Genomic DNA, 18,023 nt, shown 5'->3' on the forward strand with positions numbered 1-18,023 from the left:
AATGCAGATGGGCTGAAGGCCACTGTCAGAGAAACCTGGGCTTCCATACCACCTCAGCAGTGCCACAAACTGATCACCTCCATGTCACGCCGAATTGAGGCAGTAATTAAAGCAAAAGGAGCCCCTACCAAGTATTGAGTACATGTACAGTAAATGAACATACTTTCCAGAAGGCCAACAATTCACTAAAAATGTTTTTTTATTGGTCTTATGAAGTATTCTAATTTGTTGAGATAGTGAATTGGTGGGTTTTTGTTAAATGTGAGCCAAAATCATCACAATTAAAAGAACCAAAGACTTAAACTACTTCAGTCTGCGTGCATTGAATTTATTTAATACACGAGTTTCACAATTTGAGTTGAATTACTGAAATAAATGAACTTTTCCATGACATTCTAATTTATTGAGATGCACCTGTAGTTCATGTTTGTTCAGCTCTGTTGCTCTGCAGGTGGCTGATCTCATGCTCTTCTACATCGAGTCCGGAGGCTTTCTCCCAGACCGGCTCTGCTCTCTGCTGGAGGTGCTCAAACGCCACCTCAAGCTCCCCGCCTCTGACCTTTCACCCCTGTGCTCCACAGAGCTCCAGCGCAAGGTCCGAAACAAACCCTGTGTCATTAGAAGAGCAGATGGACAGTAAATGTGTGTCAGTAGTTCCACATGAGCTCTGCTGAGGTTTCACATGTGAGTAAGACGTCCTCTTCTCTCTCTCGCAGGAGTGTCCTGAGCTGTGGTACCTCCGTCCCTCTCCACCTGCTCTGATGAACATCATGTCTGCTTCGGTCAATCATCTTCTCATGCTGCGCCTCATGCTTCTGGACGCTCTGATTTCAGATTACACCATTCTGGTAGATGCATATATGAGCAGCTACCACAGCCAGTCTGTTCACATCGAGCAGGTGAGAACATGCACGCATGGCTTTAACATCAGAACTGTTTCATTATAAACCTATTTACTAATGATTCATAAACAGGTAACTTAATAAAAGGAGTAGTTCACCCAGAAATGAACATTAGCTGAAGATGTGCTCAACCCCAGTTCATCCCAAGATCAGGGATCAAAATTCACTTAACATTGTTGTTTTTTTTTTGTTAAAAGGAATAGTTTAGTACCAAAAATAAAAATTCTGAAGATGTGTTCAGAATTAGGATGAGTTTGTGTCTTCATCAGGTTTGTAGAAATGTAGCACTGCATCAGTGTCTCAGCAACGGATGCTCTGCAGTGAATGGGTGCCGTCAGAATGAGAGTCCAAACAGCTGATAAAAACATCACAATAATCCACAGCACTCCAGTCCATCAGTTAACATCTGGAGAAGACAAAAGCTGAAACAAATCCAGCAATAAGATGTTTTTAACTCAAACACGAGTCTATAATCCATAATAACTCTTCCTCCTGTGAAAAAGCTCATCTGCTGTTGTCTCCCACATCAAAATCAGAGCAAATGATGCTTGGTCTGTGCAGATTTCTCTCCTGATTCAGATGAGATGTAAAGATAAAGACATCTTTATCAGCTGTTTGGACTCTCATTCTGACGGCACCCATTCACTGCAGAGCATCCGTTGCAGAGACACTGATGCAGTGCTACATTTCTCCAAACCTGATGAAGAAACAAACTCATCCTAATTCTGAACACATCTTCAGAATTTTTATTTTTGGTACTAAACTATTCCTTTTAACAAAAAAAAAACAATGTTAAGTGAATACAATTCACAAATGTTTGACAAAATTCCCATTCCAAAAATCTGGTTTACAAATGAAAAAACATGATTCATAAATGCACAAGGTGAGTTTTTCATGCTTTATTGTTCAGTGATAATGTTTCAGGAGACCCCTGGGTTAGACTTAAATATTTCAGAAGTAGAATGTAGTCATGTATGTCTGACCATCACAGTGAACAAGAACCAATGTATTTTCTCAATGTTCTTAATGTGAGGGATTCATCAAAGCACAATTTAATCACAATTTAGAATACTGTGCAGTCTTTAAGACAGGGGTGCCCAAACTCGGTCCTGGAGGGCCGGTGTCCTGAAGAGTTTAGCTCCAAGCCCAATCAAACACACCTGAAGCAGCTAATCAAGCTCTTACTAGGTATACTAGAAACTTAAAGGAAAGTGTGTTGAAGCAAGTTGGAGCTAAACTCTGCAGGACACCGGCCCCCCAGGACCGAGTTTGGGCACCCCTGCTTTAAGATATCATTACTTGTTTTTGTGAAATGAAAAGGAAAGTTATCAGAAGATTCATCATTTACTTGCTCTCATTATAAACCTGTATGACTTTTTCTTTGGTGGAACACAAAAAATATATTTTGAAGAAACTTTCAGATGTTTGGTCCATATAATTATAGTTAATAAGAACATAGAGGTGAAATCAGATCTCTGTGTGCAGCACATGCTGCTGTCAGACTCCTAAACAGACAAATCTCACTGCATTATTACAATCAATGGCAAAATGAATGTTTGGAAATGTGAACTGATATTTCCTACTGACACACTACAGCAAAAGATAGAAATAACTGACTTACAACCATTGTTTAGTCAGTGAACTTACTAGTGGCCGAAGACTTTTGCACAGTATTGTGTGTGTGTCTGTGTGTGAGTGTGTGAGTGTGTCTGTGAGTGTGTCTGTCTGTGTGTGTCTGTGTGTGTCTGTCTGTCTGTCTGTCTGTGTGTGTGTCTGTGTGTCTGTGTGTCTGTGTGTGTGTGTGTGTCTGTGTCTGTGTGTGTCTGTGTGTGTGTCTGTGAGTGTGAGTGTGTCTGTGTGAGTGTGTCTGTGAGTGTGTCTGTCTGTGAGTGTCTGTGAGTGTCTGTGAGTCTGTCTGTGTGTGTGTGTGTCTGTGAGTGTGTCTGTCTGTGAGTGTCTGTGTGTGTCTGTCTGTCTGTCTGTGTGTGTGTCTGTGTGTCTGTGTCTGTGTGTGTCTGTGTGTGTCTGTGAGTGTGAGTGTGTCAGTGTGAGTGTGTCTGTGAGTGTGTCTGTCTGTGTCTGTGAGTGTCTGTGTGTGTCTGTGAGTCTGTCTGTGTGTGTGTGTCTGTGAGTGTGTGTGTGTGTGTGTGTGTCTGTGAGTGTGTGTGTCTGTGAGTTTCTGTGAGTGTCTGTGTGTCTGTGTGTGTGTGTGTGTGTGTGTGTGTGTGTGTGAGTGTGTGTGTGTGTCTGAGTCTGTGTGTGTCTGTGAGTCTGTGTGTGTTAGTCTGTAAATGTGTGTGTGTGTGTGTGTGTGTGTGTGTGCGTGTGTCTCTGTGTGAGAACTTGTTTTTACTGCTTTGTGAGGGCCAAAAAACCACACAAAGATAGTAAGATAAGGAAAGTTTGACATGATATTTTATATAAGACTATAAAATGACTAAATATACTATCGTCCAAACCTACACCAACCCTAATCCTGCCACAGAAAACATTCTTATACATATAATGTATATAAAAGAATGTTTCATATAAGATTGTTTTAACAACCACTAGGATGTGGTGTGTGTGTGTGTGTATGTATATATATATATTGTATGTATATGTAGTATATAAAAAAGATATAAATGAAGAAAACAAAGCCTTATGTTTTTCAGGTAGCTAACAGCTATTTTAAAGAGGTAATTCACAGCTGACGAGATGGGCTTTCACGGCTTTCATTAAAACGTTACTGTCTGTGCAGTAAAAAAGTTAATTATTATTTTATCAGTGCTACCTAACATTAGAGAGAAAGTGCTATGGCTTAATGTGGTAGAACTTCATCACCCACGGATACAGAAATATAGGAGTACGGTCTGTAGTTGTAACTGGTTAGGCCATGTGTCCACCAAAGCGTTTTTCCTGAAGCTAGTGTATTTTTCAGTTGTTTTCAATGCGAGCGGCACATATTTTAAAAATGGCAGCAGCGTCACGAGGCAGTGAGTTGAAAAATGTTCAGCTTTGGATAAACCCAAGGACTATAGAGATGCCAAGACGGTGCAGTCATGTTACTATCAGTGAAAGAAAGAGCAGCACGTAATATAGCAGAATAAAGGAGCCGGTGATGAGTTAAAGTCACGCTTCACTGCTGCCAGAGAGAGCTGCACCAGCCTGAGATATACACTATCTAACACTATTCAGGCTTAAGAAACAACATTTATGGGACAGTTCATGTCAGATTTGTTGCTGATTTGAAATATGTTAAGAATTTTAATGATATTTAGGAATATTAAGAAATATATATGCACACAGTGTATGTATACATGTATGTTACAGTATATATCTGTATATATTTACTGTATGCTGCAGGTGGACTACTGAAACATGAAGCATTACAGTAAGTGTACGGTGCACACTGATGAATTACACACCTGTTCTGTCTACAGACGATTGAGGACACGGTTGTCCTCAATTAATCATTTTGCATTTAATGACTTATTCAGTGAACTAATGCCTAGATGTTTTGAGTGGAAAGATTCATCAGAGAACCAGTATCATATATTTTGATAATGATGATGTAGGAAACGGCAAACAACTGTACACACTGTAATGAATTGCATGAATGTACCAAAGCATTGGAGACTGACTGTTGTTTGATGTGGAGGCTGAACAAGTAGAGTTTCACTTGTGATCTGAGAAATGAACCAAAGCGACTGAGAAAAACTCATATAAAAGACAGCACTTGTAAGAACATTTAATTTACTGTGGGTCCAGCCAGACGCTCTCAGGAGCCCACAGGAGTGGAATGATTCAAGGCTGGTGGAAAAGCTGGGTAACACTTTATTTTAAGGTGTCCTTGTTACACACGTTACATGTACTTACTATTATAATAACAATTAATTATGCATAATTACATGCAAGTACCCCTAAACCAAACCCTAATCCTAACCATATAGTAAGTACATGTAGTTAATTATTATTACTCGGTACATAAATGTATAATTACACTGTAACAAGAACACCTTAAAATGTAACCAAAATCTGTGAACTTTCAGTAGTGGGGAATAAATACAAGTAACCACGATTACTGTTGTAGTAGTTTTTTGCGAAACAGGCCTGTAATGAAATGAAAGTCTCTCTGTGTTGATGTTAACAATATAATAGAGAGCAGTTGTGTTCTACAGTCCAGTGTAATCCATAAAAACACATTTTCCTCAAACTCACTGAAAATACCTAATAATTTCCTCTTGTCAGTGTGGGACAAATTTCACAGAGATTATACTGATGTGGATGAAAGGTGTGTAAACGGGCCACAGGCAGTGAATGAATGAAGCGTGACTCTTTGGGAGCTGAATCTGTGTGATGTGTGGTGTTGCTGGAGCTGGAGCTGCTGACAGAAGCAGAGGAGCTGTTGTCTATGAGGCAGGAGCAGATATGGTCGCTGGACGATACGCTCCGACCGAGACCGGACTTCTCAAAAGCTCCAGCTTCAACACACAGACCCACTCCACCTCTGACATGAGATGAAACCTTCTCCATATTCCAGTGTTATGTTAAAAAACGGCTAAACCTGGTAGAACTCAGTTCAGTCTGATATAGTTGAGCACATTTGTCATATTATCGCTTAGAAAGACTTGTTTTTGTGCAGTTTGTTGGAATTTATTTGGCTCCATTTCTTTGCTCTGCTGTAATGTGAAGTGTATTGCATGTAAAGATCTTACCTTGCTGTGGACTAAAGCACAGGTTTGTAAAAAGCCTGTTTCTGCTCCGTCTTCTTTTCTTGTGTCCTTCAGAGCTCACTGAGATGAAACTGGTGCTTCTGCTGCAGAGCGGGCAATAGGAGGCGCCACAGTAACAGAAGCCATGCTTCAGAAGTAAGAATAGGGCATGTTTGAGCTCACAGCAGTCCAAGACAAACTTTTAGGTCATTTGAACAGAATCTGTATTTATATTGTAATACCTCAGATCTTCTGTTGGGCTTCAGAGCTCTGGCTCTGGTTGTAGCGGCTCTTTATTGTCCTTCTCAACTCCTCCAGATCCTTATATAGATGTTCAGCATGACAGACACTTCAACAGAAACCCTGCATGTGTGCATCATTGCCCTGTTTCCAGAGACATTGATGGTGAACATGAGCAATTACAGTTTTTCTCGATTGCTAACACATTATAACTGATTATTTTCCAAACCATTCATACAGTTCCTGAAACAAAGACACGTTTCTCAAAACTTTGAACACATTTCACCTGTTTGCACACACGCTCCAGTTTGCTCAGTGTTTTCAGCTAAACTCTACACAGGAACGGCACAGATGTGCACAGGTTTAACCATGTTCTCATTCAGAAGACACAAACTCACAATATAACTACCTCAGGAATCACAATATAAACTCAATGCATGTGTGAACATTCAGCAGCTAAACTGATGACACACAGCTCAGAATCTCAGGATGATATGAACAGGAGCACAGCTGATTATGAGTTTTGGAGAATGAATCCTGGTAGTGCGAGACAAAGAGGAAGAGGAGGGGAAAATAAAAACGAAGGGCATGAGGTCAAAGGTCATAGCTTATTTCTCCTTTTTAATATTCGAGTACAATTTAAAGTTGCACTTTTTTACTTTACGCAAGTATGTTTTTGTCCCCTGATAGAGTCATTATTCACTTATCATCCAGTATTATCAGAGCTATTTCTGAATATCACGTGTCTTTTAAACCCCAGCTAATCAAGCCAAAGGCGACAGTGGCAAGAAAACCAAACTCCATCATGAGACCGAAATGGAGAAAAACAAATGAATGAAAATGAATCACACCGAATGAACTCAACTCTAGAGGGAATAATAGAGCTGCTGCATTATTTCATTTACATCACTCTTACAAAGTGTGTGACGCTGCATGTTTCTGAGTTCTTTAGACAAGAGCTAAAGCTGATCTTTATGCCATCAGCAGCATCTCGACTTGAGACGTGCTTCTGAATCTGGCTTTCATCTGACGTGAAACAAGCACCTCACTTTCTCCGTCTGCTGATGTGCTGTTGTTAGAGAGCTCGTATAGTTTCTCTAGCCGTGAAGCAAGCAGTACATCAGCGCTGTGTTTCTGTAAGATGATTAGATGTGCCTGCAGAAGCCATCCGTCTTCTTCAGGCTGTCAGAGAGGCTTTTATTAGGCTGTGCCTTCATTCACACACTTCAGAAGAGCAGAGCTATTGTATGACTGGACAGAAGAGGAAGAGGAAGAGGAAGAGGAGCACACCGTGGTCTTCACAGCAGCAACTTTCCCAGTCAATAGGCATTTAGAAAAATATATATTTCTTACGATTTCTAACCTATTAAAAACAATAGAGCTTGACGAAATACATGTCAAAAAATATTTCTAAAATATATATTCATAATAAACTGCCCATAGGGTTAAAAGATCATTAATACATGGCAATAACACTTTTTAAATGAAGCATCCTCAAATATATGTATTATAAAATACATACACGTTTGATTCATCCTGTCAGATTTGAGGATTTATAAAGATCTGACGTGAAAATGATCTTATTATATGTAAAGAACTAAAGAACGTGTGCAAAGTATTTGCCACTAAAATACCATTAATTTAGTCTAATATTGTTTATTAAATGTAAAGTAGACAACCACAATATACATTAATATTACTATATGTGAAAATGTGCAAATGCTTTAGTAATAATCACTGAAACTCATTACTAATGATATTTTGGGGATATTTTTGGCGTTCTGCACTTTGGGCTTAAGATGAATTATGGTTTATAAAGCAGGATGCATTTGGGAGCATTTTCTGAGTATACGGCGTGGCTTTTATTAGAAATCATTCACAGGAACCTTTCAGAACGAGTTTTGCGTTCACATTTAGGATCATTCTATGCACGACTATAAATGAAGCTGTGGTTCTTCTGAAAACGTCTTGATTTTCAGTTGTTTTAGCTCATGTTAGCTCTGGTTTAGATCCTCGTAAGTCTGGTTGGAGGGCTGCTGTCCGGACAGAGGGCCCTCGGGGCTCTAAGCGCTGCGGCTCTCATCTGAAGCTCCTCTGGCGGGGACGAGGCATCTCGACGGGACGATAGGTAGCCCTGCTCTCTCTCTTTTCTCCTCTCAATGAGGGACGGAGCTCAATTAGCATTTCACAAGTCCCTTTCTCCTTTTCTATCGCACCCTTCCCCGCGGAGCCGCTGCTTTCTGCGGGATTGTCCTGCTTCTGGCCCTGGTCTCCGTTGGCAGGGTGACAGTATTCGAGTGAGCAAACTCCTGCTATTGTCCTCCAGCCAGAAGGAGCCATGGAGACCCACTAATATGACACAGGAAAGTGTTTGCTGATGGCAATTCTATGGGCTTTGTCTAACTCTTTCTCTTTCACGACGACTCGATTTAAGTCTCCGAATGTTTGACTACAAATGTGAGAGTGCTCTCCGGCTCCTCCGCCTTTGTCCCGCGAGGTTTGAATGAGTAATTCAGCTTTTGTGTGGCTCGATTGAGGGGGCAAACAGAAAGACAAGATTCTTGAGCGCTCAAGCCCCCTCTCCATGGTTATGCGCACATCTCCTCCCCTGAACCCGCTCCTGACATCCCTGTAAGGGGAAGAGCGCAACTTCAGATCGTCTTCTGGAAGCGAGGTGAAGCGCGGCTTCAGGGCCACGGGGCCCTCGCTCCAAACTCCGCCAAATCACAAACAGACTGCGGCGAGCGCGGGGACGATCAGGCCACCGTTTGTTTCCACTAAGAAATATTGCATCTGCTGCTATTTTCCCTCTCGGGGATTTCCATGACAACAGTTTGGGGTGGCAAAGAATCCGACACCGGGATCTCGGCGGCTCATTGGGGTGCATTGTCAGGAAAGTGAGGTCTCTGATTGGCTCAGGAAAGCACCATAACTACACCCAGTCTATAGCCATTCAGCTTCTTAGAGAGCTTGGGCTATTACAGAGCTGGACCTCACTCTGGCTTTGCTTTGCCAGGTCTGATGCGAAGCTGGAGTCAGTATTGCGACGGTTGACCAGAGCTTCACAGGAGTGCGTGAGGATGTGCTGCTGAGGTCTGCGTGATGGCGAGCTCCGACAGCGAGGTCAAGACGCTCCTGAACTTCGTCAATCTGGCGTCGAGCGACATCAAGGCGGCGCTGGATCGATCCGCGCCCTGCAGGCGCTCCGTGGACCACCGCAAATACCTGCAGAAGCAGCTCAAGCGCTTCTCGCACCGCTACGCCAAGATACCCCGCTGCCATTCGCACAGAAACGGCGACTCTACGCCCGCTAAACGCTCCGAGGATAAAGCGCCGCCCGGGCCCGGGAGCGGGAGCGGGAGCGGGAGAGAGGAGCGTCTGAACGCGGAGGACGGAGCGCGGTCGGGACAGGGACAGGGACAGGCTCCGATGCCGATGCGCAAGCGGCAGCTCCCGGCGTCCTTCTGGAAGGAGCCGCAGGCCTCATCCGGGAGCCGCGAGCGTCTGGAGCGCTTCCTGCACACCGCACACGTCAGACCGCCCGCGGGGAACGGCGAGAGAAGCACGGCGGGGTTTGAGGACTTGAACGCAAACCCGCTGCTGTCCGGTGGCGCGGCGTGCGCGTGCTCGTGCTGCTCGCTCCCGTACCGCTTCCTGCTGCCTCACGCGGACGCGCCCCTCAGCAGCCGCGCGCATGTGGTGATCAAGCCGATCCCCACCAAACCCTCCTCCTCCTCCTCCTCTTCCTCCTCTTCCTCCTCCGTGTTCAGCGTGTTCGGCTTCATTTAGCGGGAGGACGAACACCCCTCAGACACTGTAGCGAACTCCTCTCTGTTTTAACCCATTACTGAATCAGCTGGATTTAATGAACACTCGCCTTTAAGCACTTAAAGCACAGATGCAGCAAGAATAAAGCACGCGTGTATTGACTTTTACGGGCTTTAGTGAAAGTGAAGACATTAAACTATCCATTTCAGAGTGTTCGTGTGAGCACAGCACAAACTCTGTTCTCTGGAGAGCATCTTATAAACATGTCTCTGTCACAGCTCAGACAGCATCTTTCACTGAGAGCTAGAGATTATTTATTATTGTGTTAGTCGAGTTAGAGATGTTGTCACACTAAAAACCTGACTGTAATCCATTAGCTGATTAAAAGTGCTACTGATTGACTGTTTTACACTGTCTGTTCATTAAAGATCCGACACTCAAAGCAGCACATTTATTCTGATCACCACCATCATACTCAGTATTTTCAGATCAACTACATAGAGCTGTGTATCAAGCACAAACATAATACTTTACAAAACGTCAAGATAAATTAAAAGTTATAAATACACAAAACGACCATCCCGTTTCACTCTCCATTCAGTGATGATGATGATGATGATGATGATGGTGGTGGTCCCTGTGCTGAGCGCAGCGTCGGCTTCTGGAGCTCAGGTACCGCAGCATGGGCCCCGGCAGCGGCAGCGACTCCACACATCTCAGTCTCTGCGGCCCCAGCTGCTCTCGGATCCTCAGCCCACAGAGATGCATCAGGGCTCGAGGAGACGCTGTAAACACAAACATCACATCGATCCTGCTCAGCATGCAGACGCACAACGACAACAACACTGCCCTGCAGCTGACCACGAGGAGCTTGTGTTCAAGTTTGTGCAACTCCAGTTTCTAGATGACTGACAAGCTAATAGATACTCAGATATTATGAAAAGTAAATAGATTCCTAAATAAAACAAAAAAATATATATTTTTTAAATTGTCTTCGGTGTACAAAACAAAGCATGAAAGATCAACATCATGTAAATGATAAATGTGTGACTGTTTCTTTAAATAGTTGAGCTGTTCAGCGGTCAGGCAAACGATCATAGCATGATCATCCCAGCATCTGTGCAGCTCTACTGCGGTTTTACTGGCAAATGTGCTGTGGTTCATAATGCACTCACATGTTTTCTCCTTAATGCTCGTCCACTCCGGTTGGTCCAGAAGGAGATCTCTGATCCTGCTGCAGAGCTGAACGTTTCCTACGTAGTCCAGCAGCAGATCAGTGACCCGACCGGCTGAGTGTCTCCAGCAGGAGGACGAGATCCAGTCACAGAACTGAAAGAGAACAGAGAACTTCAGATTCGGCAGTCAGGACCTAACACACACCATGAGGCTACAGAGAATGGCTATTCGTTGGTCAAGGATACCTCACGACACTGAATCATCACCTTTAACTCTGGTTTAGTGGCGTTCGTGTTCACCGTGTGGCTTCTGAAGTGTGTGTGCTCTCCGCTGTGATGTGTGCTGCAGGTGAAGCAGGCCCGAGCGTCACAGCCGTGGTCCAGTAGATACTGCAGGACGTCCAGCTGATGAGTGTACAGCAGCACTGCGGGGAAACCTGCGGTCGGGCGAGCGTTCACATGGGCTCCGTGCTCCAGCAGCAGCGCCACAGTATCCAGACAGCCGTCACGCACCGCTAACAGCAGCGGGCTGAAGGGGTCCATGTTGGGATTCGCACCGGCCTTCAGCAGAACATCAGCGGCCCGTGTGTTCCTGGCGGCGACGGCGCAGTACAGAGCCGAAACACGCTGGTCCTGGAACCTGGCTGAGCTCTCCTGAGAGAGTTTGCTGTTCACATCAAACCCCGACTCAATCAGCAGACTCATGATGATCCTGTGGTCGTGCTCCGCTGCCAGATGGAGAGGAGAGATGCCGCTCTGCCGAATCCTCACCCGGCTGGTGATCGGGAGCAATAAGGAAACAATCCTGGGAAAGACAGCATTTTAGACCTTAAGCATACAAATCAATGATTCATTAAATCATCAAGACCATATCAAACTTCTTAAAGGAATAGTTCACCAAAAAAAAAAAGTAGATCAGGATGAGTTTGTTTCTTCATCAGGTTTGGAGAAATGCAGCATTGCATCAGTGTCTCAGCAATGGATGCTCTGCAGTGAATGGGTGCCGTCAGAATGAGAGTCCAAACAGCTGATAAAAACATCACAATAATCCACAAGTAATCCACAGCACTCCAGTCCATCAGTTAACATCTGGAGAAGACAAAAGCTGAAACACATCCAGCCTGGAGTCGTTTTTAACTAGAATACCATAGAGTCCATACTCCATAATAACTCTTAGTCTGAATCAGAAGAGAAATCTGCACAAATCAAGCCAAAACAGCTCTAAACACATATGGATTAGTTTCAGCTTCTGTCTTCTCCAGATGTTAACTGATGGACTGGAGTGCTGTGGATTATTGTGATGTTTTTATCAGCTGTTTGGACTCTCATTCTGACGGCACCCATTCACTGCAGAGCATCCATTGCTGAGACTCTGATGCAGTGCTACATTTCTCCAAACCTGATGAAGAAACAAACTCATCCTGATCTGTGATGAACTGAGGGTGAGCACATCTTCATCGAGTTCTCATGTTCGTGTGAGCTGTTGGTGTAAAGCACAGCTGGGAGTTACAGTAATCATGTGGTCAGCTCTAGTGGCTGTGTTTGGACTCCAGCTGTTGAGCTCTCGTCACATGTGTCAGAGGCGGCAGGCGCAGCTGTTGTACACCACATGACATCTGCTGTAGTTCTCTAGATTGGACTGAATTCTTACTCTTTGTGTCCGTGCTGGCTGGCGATGTGCAGAGGCAGAAGGCCGGTGTCGGTGGCTTTGTTGGCGTCAGCGTGATGTTTGAGCAGAAGCTTGACAGTTTCTGTGTGACCGTGTCTGCAGGCTTGGGTTAAAGCTGTGTTCCCGTCACACGTCTGAGCGTTCACACCAGCACCTGACGGGACAAACACAGCATTCTAGTGTTTCTACTCTTTTGGTTTTAGAAGCCATCCCTCAATATTTTGAAATAAATGTCTTATAAACACAAATTATTTCCTGTTCTGTGTTTTATATCTACCGCGGCTCACTGGTCTAATTATTTTGTACTAAGTCTTTGTTTTTAGTTATATTCATGTCAGCGTAAAATATAAATTTTAACTTCAATTTAAAAACTCAGACTTAAAGGTGACATATCATGAAAATCTGACTTTTCCAGGTATTAAGTGCTATAATCAGGTCTCCGGTGCATCTACCAACCAAGAAAACCTGAAAAAGATGAACCCAGTAACTTTGTTTTGGGAAGCCTTTTTCTGCAAGCGTCTGAGAAAACCAGCGCGTCTGATTTCTCTCACTTGGTGACGTTGCAAAGGGATCTCATTATAATATAACCGCCCCTTAATCTGTAAGTTTACACCCACGGCGCCATCATTTTGATTTCGCAAGCGACACCGGTGTATTAGTTCTAATGCCATGATGAAAGTCTGAGCGAAGCATGCTAACTGTTCTGTGTTTGGCTGCACAGACGAGCACAGAACACTGTTTAGAGTCCCAGCCTCAGAGGAGACGACAGAGCAGAGCATTTATTGATGTATTTACTGTATATTGCTGCTGCCACACAGATCTAAAATAAACATGCGATTTATTTCCCAGCTGTTTACCTTCACAGACATAACCCACTGTTTTTGTAACTCGTGTGTTTTTAACGTAGACTTGTGTGTGAATGAGAACTTAGTTTAGTGCTCACATGCCGTGACAGCCGCTTTCTGTGCGTGTGCTTCGGATGTGTGCGCTCAGAAAACCCTATATCAGAAGTTTAAACTCATATGGTTTAAAATGCATGATATCAGTGTGATAAACATGATCATCAGAACCAAAACAGATGTGTTTAGCAGATACGAGCTGTAAAGGCGCAGCTCTATTCTGGAAAAGGGGGCGGGGAGCAGCAGCTCATTTGCATTTAAAGAGACAAGCACGAAAAACAGCATGTTTCTGCTTCCACTCAAAATAGGCATTTTCAAAATGATATAATAAATGATCTGTGGAGTATTTTGAGCTGAAACTTCACAGACACATTCTGGGGACACCAGAGACTTATATTACATATTGTAAAAAGGGGCATAATATGTCACCTTTAAACCATATTGATAGATCAAATGGATCATAAACTCTAGCTAATCACACTGATGGCTCTGTCTGGCGATGGAGTATTTTTGTGGTTTAGTAAATGTTTCCTCACAGCTTACTCAGTTTGTAAAAAATAACTAATCTGTAGAGGGAAAACAGACATTTGACATGTTTAGAACTAGCTATTGTTAGAGAACACTTTATAACACAGCTCTCACTACAAAAACACAGTTTGTGCTGAAGTTTTTAGAAACAGTCACAGGACACCCAAGTGAAGTGCCTAATGCTACTGAGATTAACAGAAGATCTCAAAATGATTGCATGTCAGGGAGAATCCAAGTCTATAGCCTCAAGCAGCCTGCTAGTAAACCCGGCGCTCAGTACCACTCTGGATCAGGTACGCCAGCGCTCCTGTGCGTCCGTGTCGAGCCGCCTCTATCGCGGGTGTGATGTGGTCAGTGTTGCGGGGGTCTACAGCGGCTCCGGCCCTCAGGAGCGCCTCACAGAGCTCAGTGTTGTCTCGTCTCGCTGCTTCATGCAGAGCGGTCCAGCCGCGATAACAGCGCTGATTCACCGCCACACCGGACGCCAGCAGCAGCTTCACCACGCTGATGCTCTCCTGCTCACACGCTAAACACCACCACACACAGAGAAGACGGAGGCTTAAAACACTTACTCAACTCAGCTGGATGATGACTGACTTGAATCAACATTGATCTGACTTGAGCCTCAAAGGAACGGTTCACCCAAACATGGACATTAGCTGAAAATATGCTCACTCTCAGGCCATCCAAGATTAGGATGAGTTTGATTCTTCATCAGGTTTGTAGAAATGTAGCATTGCATCAGTGTCTCACTGCAAGTGAATGGGTGCCATCAGAATGAGAGTCCAAACAGCTGATAAAAACATCACAATAATCCACAGCACTCCAGTCCATCAGTTAACATCTGGAGAAGACAAAAGCTGAAACACATCCAGCATTAAGACCTTTTTAACTACAATACCATAGAGTCCATAATCCATAATAACTCTTCCTCCAGTGAGTCAGTGTTCTGGTGTGAATCAGGAGAGAAATCTGCACAGATCAAGCAGCGTTTAAACAGCTCTGAAGAAATGTGAGAGAGACAACAGCAGATGGAGTTTTTCACCGGAGGAAGAGTTATTATGGATTATGGACTCTATGGTATTGTAGTTAAAAAGGTCTTAATGCTGGATGTGTTTCAGCTTTTGTCTTCTCCAGATGTTAACTGATGGACTGGAGTGCTGTGGATTATTGTGATGTTTTTATCAGCTGTTTGGACTCTCATTCTGACGGCACCCATTCACTGCAGAGCATCCATTGCTGAGACACTGATGCAGTGCTACATTTCTACAAACCTGATGAAGAAACAAACTCCTCCTCATCTTGTGATGAACTAAGGATGAGCACATTTACAGCACATTTTTATTTGACATTGTTCTTGAACTAAATTGAGGTGAATATTAACAGTATTGTTTTACCTTTATAAAGCGGCGTCTCTTTGTTCTTGTTGCTGATGTCAGGGTCGGCTCTTGCTTCCAGAAGACTCCTCACACACTCCTGGTGTCCTCCGTGAACGGCGAGCATCAGCGGCGTCTGCTCCTGTAGCGTGCGTTTGTCCACACACACGCCAGGATCTGTCACACAACACATGAACACGCTTCATCAGCACACGCTGCTAGATCACTGCAATGACCAATACTGACTAACACACTCAAACACGTAAGGGCCAAGCCACAGCATCAGAGTAACTCGACACGTTCTACAAGTTTTCTTGCAAATTCCTCAGAAAGATTTGTGAGAAAACACTTCCATGACACTTCAAACCCCGGGGTCACGTATCTTTTGTCCAAAGCTGATGCAGCTGTCAGCGCTCTCTCTAGGACAGGTGTCTCCTCGGCTCTTACCTGTCAGCAGAGCCTGAACGCAGTGTGTCTGGCCGCAGTGAGCCGCTTCATGCAGAGCCGTCCAGTCGTCTGACTCACACGCTTCAGCTCTTCTGACGGCAGAGCTGACTCTGGAGGATCAGGAGCATTAAGAAGAAATTGGATATTGATTGCTTAATTAAAAAAAAAAATCAGTGTTTGTCTGTTATAGTGGAGGCTGGGGCTAGTTGTCACACAGGGCCTTTGCCATAAGGTCTAACTATCTCATAAACGTTTGTGCTTTTTAAAAAAGGTCTTAAATGGAAATAAATTTAGTCAATTCTGTCATCTAGACTACATTTACAGTATCATCATATGTCAGCAATATATGTTGAGTATTAAGTGAACTAAATAAACACACAGACATACAATTAGACAAGAATCAGTATGTCATGAAGACGGATCTGAACGCAGAGCTGTTTTCAGGACAAGGGTCATTTTCATGTCAGATCGGGGCAAGTTGTCACATGCGTTTCATTTACTTCATTCGTTTACAGTATTTTACATCTCCGTTGGCCAAATTTTATTTTATTTTTTTGTATATTTCCTTTGTCTGTTTAATTAATTGTGTTTCATAATCGCTTCACTCTTTACATTTGCCGTGATATGGATTTTAATAGCAGTTCCACTGTGACAACTTACCCCATCGGACAACTGACCGGCTGTAGCGCTCACCGTGTTTACAGTAGAGTACGTGTGACAACTAGCCCCGGTCTCTCCAAAAGAGGAATAAGAGTCTCTTTCCTCCGATCTAATGACAGCTGAAGATCACGCAGGCAAATCACACACCTGTTATAACTCAACCCAGTTCATTTGAGATTTGTTTTCTGTTAATGAGCTAGCTGCGATAATAAACACACACACACACACACACACACACACTGAAGGGCTCACTCTGTCGGCTCCTCGTCGCGGTTTGCAGCGCGTCCAGATGATGATATTTTCTGCGGCGACGAGTTTCTTTTAGTGTCACTCGATCGAAATAAAGCGATATATTCGGCGTAAGAGAATCGTGTCATCCTGGTATTGCCACAGCTCGCGTGCAGACAAAGACGCTCGAGCCGCGGGTGTGTATATACACACACACACACACACTCTCTCTCACACACACACACTCTCTCTCTCTCTCTCTCTCACACACACACTCACACACACGCTCGAGCGCTCAGCTGTTCGCTGGGTTAATTTTAGCTTCGTCTTGACACGTGAGGCCTGAAGCTTACCTTATTTGACTAGCCACTCGAGCAGCTCAGATAATACTAGATAAGCTCAGAGTAGTTATTGAGAAATGAGGAAAACACAAGAAGTGAGCTTTGTTCAGGTTCCTCTCAAGCTTTCCTCAGAAACAAATGCAGAAGTGCTGCTGTCCTGGATCAGCCTGTTTGTCTCGTTTCAAATATTTAGGCAAACGGGTTTTGTGAATTTGCATATATGTTACTTGTTTATTAATACATCATGATGGATTTATGACATTTGAAAAGCTTCATGATGACATAAATATCCTCCTAACTACCAGAAAAAAACGTAATTAATATTTGTCATGTCATTATATTGTTTAGAGCTTAAGAAAATGAAAATGAAAAATATTTTATTCATATATTATGCTATGTCTGGACACTTTAAAAAGTCCTGTATTTAAAGAAATTAAAAGACATCAAAAGGCAAAAACAGTGGGATTTTATAACAGAATGATGATAATTGGCAAGATGTAGACAATAATATCTAATATTTCATAGGACTATTGAAATATAATTTATTTCCTTATTCACTTCTTGTGTCTCCCAGAATGCGTAATAAACACAGGTTTAGTCCTGCTGTCTCTGCAGTGGACATGAATCAAATCAATGTCCTGTTTCATAACAGAACGTCATATTTTAATTTGAAACCCCATAACATTTTCCTGAGATGTTGATTTATGAAAATTTGTCAGATTTAAATGATCATTACAAAATTTGATCACTAAGTTAGTCAGTCATTTTTAAAGACCGAGGAGAGGGAGTGTTTATGACCTCCAATCATTCGGAGTCTCTGAAAAGCCCTGCATGTGCTCTGAGCAGGACATAACACTGTGAACATGTAAGATCTCAGAGAAATCACTAATATAATGTCTACAGAGGACAGGACTCCACAGCTGGAGTCAGGAAGAGCTCGCATGAGTACATGATCAAGAGAGAGAGAGAGAGTGTGTGTGTGTGTGTGTGTGTGTGTGTGTGAGAGAGAGAGAGAGAGAGAGTGTGTGTGTGTGTGTGTGTGTGTGTGTGTGAGAGAGAGAGAGAGAGTGTGTGAGAGAGAGAGTGTGTGTGTGTG

At 43.4% G+C, this 18,023-nt stretch overlaps 2 protein-coding genes across 3 annotated transcripts; one reads left to right on the forward strand and one right to left on the reverse strand.

Moving 5' to 3' along the window:
* The first annotated feature begins 7,624 nt into the window (after positions 1-7,624).
* Positions 7,625-9,911, forward strand: LOC107575236 (protein FAM181A). The gene has a single exon (XM_016261645.1). It carries the CDS (start codon positions 8,939-8,941, stop codon positions 9,623-9,625), a length of 687 nt encoding a protein of 228 aa, XP_016117131.1. The 5' UTR covers positions 7,625-8,938; the 3' UTR covers positions 9,626-9,911.
* A 127-nt stretch (positions 9,912-10,038) lies between these two features.
* LOC107575235 (ankyrin repeat and SOCS box protein 2) lies at positions 10,039-16,841 on the reverse strand. Of its 2 annotated transcripts, none has more exons than XM_016261644.1 (8): positions 16,620-16,841; positions 15,699-15,808; positions 15,273-15,428; positions 14,156-14,401; positions 12,431-12,602; positions 11,047-11,584; positions 10,780-10,933; positions 10,039-10,389 (listed from the first exon to the last, which is right to left on the reverse strand). In XM_016261644.1, the coding sequence occupies exons 1-8, from the start codon at positions 16,733-16,735 to the stop codon at positions 10,202-10,204; spliced, it is 1,680 nt and encodes a 559-aa protein (XP_016117130.1). In that variant the 5' UTR covers positions 16,736-16,841; the 3' UTR covers positions 10,039-10,201. The 2 variants fall into 2 exon arrangements, with proteins under 2 accessions (XP_016117130.1, XP_016117129.1); XM_016261643.1 differs by having other exon boundaries at positions 16,611-16,841.
* Positions 16,842-18,023: the final 1,182 nt, after the last annotated feature.

This window comes from Sinocyclocheilus grahami, unplaced genomic scaffold (assembly GCF_001515645.1).
Source record: "Sinocyclocheilus grahami isolate Dianchi unplaced genomic scaffold, SAMN03320097.WGS_v1.1 scaffold2521.1, whole genome shotgun sequence".
NCBI classification, from domain to species: Eukaryota; Metazoa; Chordata; class Actinopteri; order Cypriniformes; family Cyprinidae; genus Sinocyclocheilus; species Sinocyclocheilus grahami.